Consider the following 13,334-nt stretch of genomic DNA (forward strand, 5'->3'; position numbering starts at 1 on the left):
ATGAGGGTACGGTATAATGTTGATGATAAGGATAACAACAAAAAAGACTGTATGATGACATTGAGGGGAAGATAGCGGTAAACATATGTCCACAATACTTTCTAAATGATGGGAAAATATGAATAGATGACAAATTGAGAAATGTGTTTTGGTTTAACGATAAGAACAGCTCAAGAGACGAGGCAAGAGGTGCTGATAGTGAGTTGACATAAGGTTTGGGGGAAAAATAACTTGTTGCCAGTGTGTTAGCGTGGGACACAAACACAGGGGGGAAATAAGAGCTACTGTAGCACAGACTAATTGTGTTTATGTTGTGATCTGTTCAACATTTCCTTAAACAGAAATTGCACCTGCCAAGTTGAGCTTTTCCTTTAGCTTTTCTATACGTGCATAAAGTATATCAACTGACTCAAATTAGACTCCTGTCCCTGAGTGGGATGGCCAACTTAATTAAGTTCTGCACCGGGTTACGTCCATTCCATCCTAAACTCAACCAGAAATTGAAGTGAAACATCACTGGTTACACTGGAACACACCGCGTCTGACATCACCACTTTGATTGGCTGGCTGCCTGGTACCCTCTGGTTTCACCAAAGATGATCTATTACATTGACAAGATAGTCGAGTGACCGCTTTAACAATAGAAGTACATGTCCTCAAAGATGGAAGGCAGGCGGGAGGAGGCGAGATTGGGTGGGACTATTCTAGCCAATGAGAGGGCAGATACATGTGTGAACAACAGGCACAACTCGTTTTATAACGTGTTTTTTCCCAAGTATCCGAAAATGCCACGCGCGTCTACTTATATCAGTGCATTCGTAACAACCTAGCCATTATTAAACTTCTATTCCATCAAATAAGCTTCATGTAGCAAATCAGCAATTCATTTTTTACCAAATTCGACACAAAATTTCCTCACTTAGTGGTCTTGTTTTCATGAACAGATTTTGGCCGGAGTAAACCCTCTCGCTTCAGCGCTTTCTCTCCTGTTTTGTGTCCCAGGGTGCCCTTTGACCCCAGTCTGCAGGTTCTGCGAACTTGGTGGGGTCAAGTGCGTGGGCCGAGTGAGGAGCAGTAAGAGGAGGAAGGATGGGAATTGATTCCTAGAAATCAAAATGTTAAACAGGAATGATCCCTACCCTGGTAGATGGTTTTAACCACAACAGAATATCTTGCCAACTCTTCAATTGTAGTCTACTCAGATAGCAAGGGAAAGAACATTAATCACATGGGAGTGGTAACAACAAGTGAGGAAGACGGCATCTGTAAAAACTAGAAACTACTTTGGGGTGAGAATGTGGACGATACGGTAGGTGGGAAAGTCTGGAGGACAATGACGAGTGGATGGATGAGGAGTTGCATTATTGTGGGACTAAGGATGCGTTTCCATGGTTTCGGAGTTGGAAAAGAGTGTAGTCTACTAGGCGAGGATAGGGCTGGATACTAGGCGAGTTTGGGTGAGATACTTTTGGAAGAGACGAGAGTGTTTACTATGAGAATAACAGAATGAATGAAGTTGGGGATGTGCTATGGGTTGGTAGATAGCCGATTGATGGTGCTGCCTGCTTATGTCACCTGACTTTACTTTACTGTGAGCTTTCCATACGTTCCACCATGCATCTATAAAAGACATCAAGTTAGAGATGGCTCCCCTTCTCTCACGACAGACATCAGACAATTCCATATTTTCACTTCCCAGAATCCCTCGATACCCCTAAAGCCTAAAACCACATTTCGTCCACAGCACAAATGAAATATATTATGACTGTTTTTATTATGGCCATACAGAATACAGAAAATACAGTGAGGATGCATATTGCAAAAGTCTGAAAACAGATGCACCCACAAGCCTTATGTGCAAATGTACTGTCTGAAGAAGCAAATACGACTGATATAAAACATTCAGACTTTGTCAACTGCCAAAAAAGAGCAAACGGAAGATAACGAGGAATGTCTCACTAACATCATAAAGTGTCCAAGGAGAGGACAAAGATGAGTTCAAAAAAACATTAAAGATTAGGCCCAGTTGTTCAAAACATCTAAAAATTCAGATGTTTTCCATCGAAATCCACCGCCCAAAAGGGACCCGTAAAGCACATAGAATTACATCAGAGAGAAAGAGGGAGAGGAGAGAGAAAGAGAGAAGTGAGAGAGGGAGGAAAAATTCTTGAAGTATGAGAAAATGTTACTGCTCTCCTCCCCTCTCTCTTTCCTTCTCCCTCCCGCTCTCCTATCCCCCTCCCTTTCTCATGGTCAGTCAATCAGAGCTTTCCAAGAGCAGTGAGAGGGAGCTTTGGACTGACTGACAGACATTGGTCAGGGAGAGAGGCAGAGTATCCAGGTAAGCCCTATGCATTTGTACTTTACATTAGCAATGCTTTTATGCTCAAATTTATATTGACAATAAATGCCAAAGATGGTTCATTCATATCAATAAGAATTAAATCAATTCATTATTAGTTATTTGAATAAAAAGTAGAGCTGAGTACATTATCTGGGCATCTTAGATGTACATTTGTAAGCAATGCATATTAGTATAAGTACTGAATAAGTATATGAGGGAACGGTTTTAAATATGTTATAGGTAGGATCAAATCCATATGACTTTGGCCTGTAAACGTTTTATTACACAAGTCTGTGATGTAGTTCATAGTGTCTGTGTAGACTTCAAATGGAAGAGAGTGAGTCACTAGTGGCAATACACAAAAGCATGCAATCCCTATCCGTTATACAATCCAAAACCACTCTACAAAAGGTGTATTGACAGGCATAAATAGTTTTGATATTCCATTGTATATTTTAATGTGTGTATGAGTGTGCTTGAATGTGAGAGAGCCGGAGGGAGGTGGGGATGTGGGAACATGATGCAGACGCCAAAAAAGGATGCAAAGCAATTTGAAACACTTCACAGGCCATTTGACTAAGCTATCTGCAGACAGAAGTGCTGTAAAATATACCGCTTTCTTTTGTGACCTAGAGAGTTATTACCAGCTGTGACAGGTATTCATAAGGAAATGTCAGTACTTTTGAGTCTATTACCGAGTTTCAGACCAGGATGGAAATCACAGAGAGTTGGAAACACCAGTTCCAGTGTTAAAAATCCCCATGCTGCCTATCATTCAGAGAGGTGGCAGTATGCACAGTAGTAGATGAATTCCACAAAGCCTGGTCCCTGCTCAACTCCGTTGGTGGACTGCATCAGAACTTCCTTCACCATGGAGTTGGGTTTAGTCAACTAGCGCAGTAGCAACCATCACTGTAGAAGCTAGGTGGACTTCAGTATTTGGTTCCTCTGCCTAATCCTCTCCTTCCTACCTCCCTCACTCTGTGATGTTAGCTGTATGTTGTGACTGTGAGTAAGGCTGGTGTGAAGTTTTGGTATTCCCGTGCCAGAGATATTATATGATTGTAAACCCTGAGCTACATAGCCTCGCGGGGTTGGAAGCAGTGTAGCTCTGAGGGACTGAGTGAATCTATCCCTGAGTGATGAGTGTCTGTGAGTCTCCTCAGGCTGACAAGATACAGTGCATTTGGAAAGTATTCAGACCGCTTGACTTGTTCCACATTACAGTCTTATTCTAAAATGGATTAAATTAATATTTTTCCTCATCAGTCTACACACAATACCTACCCCATAATGACAAAGCGAAAACAGGTTTTTTGAAAAAAATCACGTTTATTAAAAATAAAAACTGAAATACCTTATATTCATAAGTATTCAGACCATTGCTATGAGACTTGAAATTGAGCTCAGGTGCATCCTGTTTCCATTGATCATCCTTGAGATGTTTGTACAACTTGATTGGAGTCCACCTGTGGTATATTCAATTGATTGGACATGATTTGGAAAGGCACACACCTGCCTATGTAAGGTCCCAATAACTACCCCATAATGACAAAGCGAAAACAGGTTTATAGAAAAAAAATCACGTTTATTATCCCACAGTTGACAGTGCATGTCCGAGCAAAAACTAAGCCATGAGGTCAAAGCAATTGTCCGTAGAGCTCTGAGACAGGATTGTGTCGAGGCACAGATCTGGGGAAGGGTATTTCTTCTAAAAAACAGTTTTTGCTTTGTCATTAAGAGGTATTGTGTATAGTTTGATAAGGGGGGGGAAAAAAAACATTTAATCCATTTTAGAATAAGGTTGTAACGTAACAAAATGTGGAAAAATTCAAGGTATCTGAATACTTTACGAACGCACTGTACTTGCCCACCAAGGGCCTCAATTTCTAAGCTTTTTCCAGGCTGCCGGAAATTGAATAACATGTTGTCGGTTCCGGGTGCTATTTTGTTTCCTATTCTCTTTTACTGCCCCCTCATTTTTTTATCTCTGTATATTTATCTATTTCCCTCACTCAACTCTCTAGGTGCTATGACGTTATGCTGCTCTTAATGCTTTACCATTTGAGCTGTACTGTGTGTGTGCATAGATCATTTGAACATGATCCACTTTTGTGCAAATACATTCTGGGGATTTTAGGTAGGTTGTGACTTAACCTAGTTCATTTAGAAAATACATAGCACATGTTACTGGACACATAGCAGGTCGATGCATTAGGCTGGTGATATGGCAGCCATAGCATTCCATATTGTGATACACGGCAGGTATGAAAAATTCCTGAGAGGACTGAGGATAGGCTGGTTAGGGTTCAGTAAGGTGAGAGAGGGAGGGATTGTGGGTACACTGCCCCTGGCCTACGTGGTACGGACTGAGACTCTGGCTCCAGGTCAGACAATTGCATCCAAACCCCCTGCTGGAATGAGGAAAGTGACCTTATTGGGTCCCAGCGGTAAATCACATTATCCTGCAAGGCTCTACCCTGTCCAAACACAAGCTTAACCCACACCAACTGGGCCTGGGGATGACCCCATCCTTATAATGGGCTGTTCACGAATGGCAAACTATTCAGAACCAGTTTGTGGTTCCACATGTGCCACAATCACGTTGCCGTAGGAAAATAGGAACGCTGGTCACAGAGTATATTGAATTACTCTTCTAGATAAACATTTTTTCCAAGCTAACATGCTGTGTTGACAGGGCCATAAACAACTAGAAGGCTATTCCAGCCACTGCGATAGTTGTTGTGCTTACATGAATTCAGGTGAATGTTTATTCTTAACTGTCTTGTTTCCCAGGGATACAGTGGTGACGGTTCTGCAGAGTCACATGATTAAGGCAGCCCCTTGATGACAAAAACCCTTGACTTGTAGGCACCTCCACAGCAGAGTTCATCCCTCTGCCCCAGCCTTTCTTTGATAACTGTAATCATTTAAAAAAAAAAAGTGAATTGCCCTCCCCCTCCACCTGTAGGCAACTTCCTGCCCAAAATGCCTCTTGTCCCATCCTTCCTCCTCCTGCTCCTCGCCTGCCCTGCCCTCCTGACCCCATCAGGTTCCCAGAGCCTGCAGACTGGGGGTCAAAGGGCACCCAGGAACACAAAGCCAGAGGGTGGCGGGCAGCCAATCAAAGTGGTGATCTCTGAGGCGTGTGTTCAGGGGGACTCCAGTCAGAATCAGGGAAAGGAACTGGACCTTGAGCCTGGTTCCCCTCTAGTCCTTACCCATCGGATCCGACTGGTTCCGGGGTCGTGCGGAGGCGGGTGCGAAGCCGAGTTTGCTGCCCTGCGAGACCGTCTGGAGAGGCTGGAGAAGGAGGTGTCTGCCCTGAGGGAGAAGTGTGGAGGCCCAGAGGGGGGCTGCTGCACGTCCCAGCAGAGCAAAGGTACAGTAGGACTGCTGCCAGGTGACTCACTGATCAAATGGGTCTGGTTTTGAACATTACACAGAATCTCCTCATAGCTCCTCTCATCTCACTGAAATCCCCCAACTGGTTCTAATTTGAGCGCACGCGCACACGCACACGCACACGATCCATTACTGATCTCAATCATGATCACATGTATAACTGGCAGACTACAGCCATGCTCATATTATGATCTAACTGACCTGAGTAATGAGGACTACTAATGGGTTCGACCAATCAGAGCAAGTATATAAAAAGGTCCAGCTCTAACTTTGTGCCCAATGTGATCTCAGACAATCTTCCTAATCTAGCTCTCCACCCTTCTCTCAATGTGGGACACTTTCTGGAAAAGCAGGGATAGTTTATCCACTAATCTGTTTAAAATATCAATACACTAGCAATGTTCCTTTAAATTTGGGGGGGGGGGGCACAGAGTAAATTTCAGATTTGCTGAGTGCAAACTTGAACATTCTGAACATTCTGTGCAACTTCCAGCGCTCGTTTACTGTGAGCACTGAGGCTGTATCTACTTTAAGTTACCGTTTTAACAGTGTCCAAGTAGGCTAGTGTGTCCATTTGATCATAATGTAGGCCTACCAGAGTGGCCTACCATCAAAAACAATGGAGAAAATGCATCCCATAACATTTTAACATGGAAATAGCTGTTCTATCATTCAGCCTACAGTAGCAGCTAATGTGTGGTGTTCAATGTGGGCCTACATTCCATGAGACTGAATAAAGAAAACATGCAGGGCTTGACATTAACCTGTTAATCCACCTGTCCTTCAGACAAGGAGGTGACTGTGGCTCAGTTGGTAGAGCATGGTGTGTGCAACGCCAGGGTTGTGGGTTCGATTTCCACGGGGGGCCAGTACAACAAAAAAAAAATGCATGAAATGAAATCTATGTATTCACTACTGTAAGTCGTTCTGGATAAGAGCGTCTGCTAAAATGTAAATGTAAAAAAAAATTGTTGTTTGATGCAAGAAACCACTTTACAAAATAAAATGTATTATTATTCCCATACCATTATTACAGAAAAATCTGACAAATTATTCTACCCTCTGCCTATTGGCTACTTAGCTTATTCAAGCCTGTCTCAAAATACAACACTAACCCTTTAAGACAAAAAAAACCCTCTTTACCTGAATTGCTTTTCAAAGATGTCTACAAATGTCCATGTTTCGTGCTTTTGTAGGAAGCAATCAGTCCCCTATTGCTGACTACAAATGATCTATAACTGGGCTAATAACTCACTAACTAGTAAAGGATATGAACAAAATGTGCACACGTGGCTTCATGCAGCTAATTCTATTTGATCTGGACTCACAACCACAGCTGTAAACACAGTCCAGTTCAAAGTAAACGGCACAGATCCATATATGGCAATGATCTATTTTCATATAGGCCTACTGCAGCTCTGATTGGTTATGCCGCACCGGTCTGTGTTGAGTATGGTCTTGCACAATAGAATCCTACTCTGATATGTTCTTGCATCGTTTTTTTTCTTCTCCGTGTTGCATTGAAAGTGGTTAATATTGTGTTGATTCGATCACAATTCCCACAGTGAAGGGAAACGTTGATAGTGTTAACTAACAGGGAAAAGTCTAGAAAGTTGAGTGAAGTTCAATCTTGTGCTTCTCTCTGTGGGCTGATATTTCTTTTACACTCTGTGCAGCAGTCCCTGGGGCTACTGCGCGCCTGCACATACGCGCAGCTTAGAGGGAAAATTGCACTCTGGTGTCTTACTGTTTTACTCTTTGTCTCTGTCCGAACCCCCTCTTTAGGCGCTGAGTGCTCCATCAAGCCGGAGGGAGACGAGTGTCCTAACGAGTGCAGTGACCAGGGACGCTGTGAGGACGGCAAGTGTGTCTGCTTCCCAGGGTTCAGTGGGCCAGACTGCAGTTTGTCTGACTGCCCCGGCAACTGCAACAACAAGGGGAAGTGTGTGAATGGCCAGTGTGTGTGCGACCCAGGTTTCACAGGGCCAGACTGCTCTTCAGAGTCCTGTCCTGGTAACTGTAACAACAAGGGGCTATGTGTGAACGGCAAGTGTGTGTGCAACACTGGCTTCACAGGCCCCGACTGCTCCACCAAGGCATGCCCTGGTAACTGTAACAACAAGGGGCAATGTGTGAATGGCCAGTGTGTGTGCAACACTGGCTTCACAGGCCCCGACTGCTCCACCAAGGCATGCCCTGGTAACTGTAACAACAAGGGGAAGTGTGTGAATGGCAAGTGTGTGTGTGATAGCGGTTTTACAGGGCCAGACTGCTCCACCAAGTCCTGCCCTGGCAACTGCAGCAACAAGGGGCAATGTGTGAACGGCAAGTGTGTGTGCAACACTGGCTTCACAGGCCCCGACTGCTCCACCAAGGCATGCCCTGGTAACTGTAACAACAAGGGGCAATGTGTGAATGGCCAGTGTGTGTGCAACACTGGCTTCACAGGCCCCGACTGCTCCACCAAGGCATGCCCTGGTAACTGTAACAACAAGGGGCAATGTGTGAATGGCAAGTGTGTGTGTGATAGCGGTTTTACAGGGCCAGACTGCTCCACCAAGTCCTGCCCTGGCAACTGCAGCAACCGTGGAAAGTGTGTGAACGGCCAGTGTGTCTGCGATAGCGGCTTTACGGGGCCGGACTGTTCCGCCAAAGCATGTCCCAATAACTGCAGCAACAAGGGAAGGTGCGTGAACGGGAAGTGCGTGTGTGAAGTGGGCTTCACTGGGCAGGACTGCGCCGCTAAGGGCTGTCCCGATAACTGCAGCAACAAAGGGCGCTGTGTGAAGGGGAGGTGTGTGTGTCGCCGTGGTTTCGCCGTCCCGGACTGCAGCCAGTGTGAAGCTGGGTTCACTGGAGCTGACTGTGGCACCGGTAAGTCATCCAAATATTCTCCATAAACACTCTCGGCTGCAATTGGCTTTTATATTGTCCAGTGAAACAGAGGGCACACTGTATTAGCCACAGGGCAGTGCTAATACATCAGTGTCCAGTCAGTGTGGCATAAAGGGCGGCAAGTAGCTTAGCAGTTAAGAGCGTTGGCCCAGCAACCGAAAGGTCCCTGGTTCAGATCCCTGAGCTGACTAGGTGAAAAATCTGCCGGTGTGCCCCTTGAGCAAGGCTCTTACCCCTAATTGCTCCCGTGAGTCACTCTGGTTACAAGAGCATCTGCTAAATGAGTAAAATGTAAATATAGTGTTCCCTTCTATCCAAGTCGACATACTGTTATATTTGTTATGCGTTCAATGACTGTATGTAGACCTCTACTGTATGTTGCAGCTTGACGTTACTTACACAAGTTGACTTAATGGACTTGGAAAAATACATTTACATTGACTTTACAGTTAAATGGGGGAAATGTGACAGCTGGTCAAAAGGATGCCTTATTGCCTTTAAAATCAATTCCACGGTAAACATTGCATGACATTGTTGGCTTGAATGACTGGAACTAAGCACCTAACCCTCCCCCTTGTCTCTAGCCATGTCTGGTGTGTCCCAGCTCAACACCAAGGACGTCACTGAATCCTCTGTCACCCTCTTCTGGACCCCACCTCCAGTCCAGTATGACACCTACCATGTCACCTTCGCCAGCCAGGTAACAACACCCTACACACCCTACACACAAGTTCTTATGAAGTTGTGAGTCTGGGTCCTAACTAAAGCACAAAGTAAACTGAACTTGAGAAACAACTGTTAGACAACAGATGTATCAGCTGAGAATGAACAGTCACCAAAATGAACAGAAGGTTGCTCTCATGGCACGAAGCCCGGTTCTCATTCCAGGTTTTAAGACTTGTTTTGGGGGCAAATGTTGAAAAGGTCATGGTGGTGCGTTATTTCCATGACAAATCCCCAAATCGTTTGCCTAAAATGTCCCTGAAAGCCCAAGGGAATTCAATGGTGGCATAGAGTAAATAAAAATCTCTCATGGAAAAAGACATTGACTCCTTTGGATCTAATCAAATCAAATCAAATAATTGTATTTCTCACATGCTTCGTGATAGAAGAAAAAATTATATATATTTTTTTTTAAATAACACGAGGAATAATTACACAATGAGTAACGATAACTTGACTATATACAGTCACGGCCAAAAGTTTTGAGAATGACACATATATTAATTTTCACAAAGTCTGCTGCCTCAGTTTGTATGATGGCAATTTGCATATACTCCAGAATGTTATGAAGAGTGATCAGATGAATTGCAATTAATTGCAAAGTCCCTCTTTGCCATGCAAATTAACTGAATTCTGAAAAAACATTTCCACTGCATTTCATCCCTGCCACAAAAGGACCAGCTGACATCATGTCAGTGATTCTCTCGTTAACACAGTGGTGAGTGTTGACGAGGACAAGGCTGGAGATCACTCTATCATGCTGATTGAGTTCCAATAACAGACTGGAAGCTTCAAAGGGAGGGTGGTGCTTGGAATCATTGTTCTTCCTCTGTCAACCATGGTACCTGCAAGGAAACACATGCCGTCATCATTGCTTTGCATAAAAAGGGCTTCACAGGCAAGGATATTGCTGCCAGTAAGATTGCACCTAAATCAACCATTTATCAGATCATCAAAAACTTCAAGGAGAGTGGTTCAATTGTTGTGAAGAAGGCTTCAGGGAGCCCAAGAAAGTCCAGCAAGTCTCCTAAAGTTGATTCAGCTGCGGGATCGGGGCACCACCAGTACAGAGCTTGCTCAGGAATAGCAGCAGGCAGGTGTGAGTGCATCTGCACGCACAGTGAGGCGAAGACTTTTGGAGGATGGCCTGGTGTCAAGAAGGGCAGCAAAGAAGCCACTTCTCTCCAGGAAAAACATCAGGGACAGACTGATATTCTGCAAAAGGTACAGGGATTGGACTGCTGAGGACTGGGGTAAAGTCAACTTTCCAATTGTTTGGGGCATCTGGAAAAAAGCTTGTCCGGAGAAGACAAGGTGAGCGCTACCATCAGTCCTGTGTCATGCCAACAGTAAAGCATCCTGAGACCATTCATGTGTGGGGTTGCTTCTCAGCCAAGGGAGTGGGCTCACTCACAATTTTGCCTAAGAACACAGCCATGAATAAATAATGGTACCAACACATCCTCCGAGAGCAACTTCTGTTGGTCTGTCAAATTGGTTGTTGATCATTGCTAGACAAACATTTTCAGGTCTTGACATAGATTTTTAAGTAGATTTAAGTCCAAACTGTAAATCGGTCACTCAGGAACATTCACTGTCTTCTTGGTAAGCAACTCCAGTGTAGATTTGGCCTTGTGTTTTAGGTTATTATCATGCTGAATCATTCCTTCTTTTCACTCTGTCATTTAGGTTTGTATTGTGGAGTAACTACAATGTTGTTGATCCATCCTCAATTCTCTCTAATCACAGCCATTAAACTCTGTAACTGTTTTAAAGTCACCATTGGCCTCCTGGTGAAATCCCTGATCAGTGTCCTTCTTCTCTGATGCCTGTATCTTTGTATTGACTGGGTGTATTGATACACCAACCAAAGTGTAATGAATAAAATGAATAAACACCATTCTCAAAGGGATATTCAATGTCTGTTTGTTTCTACCAATAGGCGCCCTTCTTTGCAAGGCATTAGAAATCCTCCCTGGTCTTTGTAGTTGAATCTGTGTTTGAAATTCACTGCTCGACTGAGGGACCTTACAGATAATTGTATGTGTGGGGTACAGAGATGAATTAGGTAGGCATTTAAATGTCATGTTAGACACTATTACAGCACACAGAGTGAATCCATGCAACTTATTATGAGTTGTTAAGCAAACTCTGACTCCTGAACTTATTTAGGCTTGCCGTAACGAAGGGGTTGAATACTTATTTGACTCTTTTCATTTTTGATTCATTTCTAAAATGTTCTACAAACACAATTCCACTTCGACATTATGGGCTATTGTGTGTAGATAAGTGGTACAAAATCTCAATTGAATCTATTGTAAATTCAAGCTGTAGCACAACATGTGGAAAAAGTAAAGGGGTGTGAATACTTTCTGAAGGCACTTTAGGTAGGGATAAAGTGACTAGGCAACAGGATAGATAATAAATAGTGTTGTATTGTATGTGATGAATCAAAAGAGTTAGTGCAAAAAGGGTCAATGCGATAGCTATATAGTTAACCAATAGCTACCCGGACTAGCTATTTAGCAGTCTTATGGCTTTGGCTTCGGGGTGGAAGCTGTTCATGGTCCTGTTGGTTCCAGACTTGGTGCATCGGTACTGCTTGCTGTGCAGTAGCAGAGATAATTTTAGGGCCTTCCTCTGACACCGCCTGGTATAGATGTCCTGGATGGGGGGGAGCTCGGCCCCAGTGATGTTCTAGGCCATTTGCACTACCCTCTGTAGCGCCTTGCGGTCGGATGCCAAGCAGTTGCCATACCAAGTGGTGATGCAGCCAGTCAAGATGCTCTCAATGGTGCAGCTGTAAAACTTTTGAGGATCTCAGGGCCCATGCCAAATCTTTTCAGCCTCCCAAGGGGGAAGAGGCATTCAGAGTGCCTTCTTCACAAATGTGTTGGTGTGTGTGTGGACCATGATAATTCCTTAGTGATGTGGACACCGAGGATCTTAAAGCTCTCAACCCGCTCCACTACAGCCCCGTCGTTGTGGATGGGGGTGTGCTCAGCCCTCCATTTCCTTTTCCTTACTGTCGTTGAAGGAGAGGTTGTTGTCCTGGCACCACATTGCCAGGTCACTGACCTCCTCCTTATAGCCCGTCTTATCGTTGTCAATGATCAGGCCAACCACTGTTGTGTTGTCAGCAAACTAAACTTAATGCTGGTGTTGGAGTCGTGTGCGGCCACTTAGTCATGGGTGAACAGGGAGTACAGGAGGGGACTAAGCACGCACTCCTGAGGGGCCCCGTCTTGAGGGTCAGCTTGGCGGATCGGTTGTTGCCTACCCCCCACCACCTTGAGGCAGCCCGTCAGGATTCCAGGATCCAATTGCAGAGGGGAAGTGTTCAGTCCCAGGGTCCTGAGCTTAGTGATGAGCTTGGACGGCACTATGGTGTTGAACGCTGAGCTACAGTCAATGAACAGCATTCTCACGTAAGTGTTCTTCTTGTCCAGGTGGGAGAGGGCAGTGTGGAGTGCTATAGAGATTGTGTCATCTGTGGATCTGTTGGGGCGGTATGTAAATTGGAGTGGGTCTAGGGTGTCTGGGATGATGGTGATGTGAGCCATGACCAGCCATTCAAAGTATTTCATGGCTACAGACGTGAGTGCCACGGGGCGATGGTGTTTTAGACAGGTTACCTTCGCATTCTTGGGCACAGGGACTATGGTGGTCTGCTTGAAACATGTAGGTATTACAGACTGGGTCAGGGAGAGGTTGAAAATATCAGCGCATGCTCTGAGTAGGCAGATAAGTGTTACATTTGCCTGCCCCTATTTGCCGTTAGTGGATAATAAGTAAGGTCATTTAAAGGTAATTTCTGATTGAGCCGATATATACTACTCAAAAAAATAAAGGGAACACTTAAACAACACATCCTAGATCTGAATGACAGAAATAATCTTATTAAATACTTTTTTCTTTACATAGTTGAATGTGCTGACAACAAAATCACACAAAAATAATCAATGGA

At 44.3% G+C, this 13,334-nt stretch overlaps 1 protein-coding gene across 2 annotated transcripts in view; it reads left to right on the forward strand.

Annotated features, from left to right (window-relative positions):
- The first annotated feature begins 2,213 nt into the window (after positions 1-2,213).
- LOC106588374 (tenascin-R) overlaps positions 2,214-13,334 on the forward strand; it is a 28,531-nt gene continuing 17,410 nt past the window's right edge. The window contains exons 1-4 of one of the 2 annotated variants that reach the window (XM_045709628.2): positions 2,214-2,341; positions 5,141-5,726; positions 7,535-8,623; positions 9,229-9,344. In XM_045709628.2, the coding sequence (XP_045565584.2) occupies positions 5,333-5,726; positions 7,535-8,623; positions 9,229-9,344 (1,599 nt within the window). In that variant the 5' untranslated portion in view covers positions 2,214-2,341; positions 5,141-5,332. The remainder of the gene's footprint in view (positions 2,342-5,140; positions 5,727-7,534; positions 8,624-9,228; positions 9,345-13,334) is intronic. The other variant, XM_045709629.2, reaches the window with a different exon arrangement.

This window comes from Salmo salar, chromosome 27 (assembly GCF_965601325.2).
Source record: "Salmo salar chromosome 27, fSalSal1, whole genome shotgun sequence".
Lineage (NCBI taxonomy): Eukaryota > Metazoa > Chordata > Actinopteri > Salmoniformes > Salmonidae > Salmo > Salmo salar.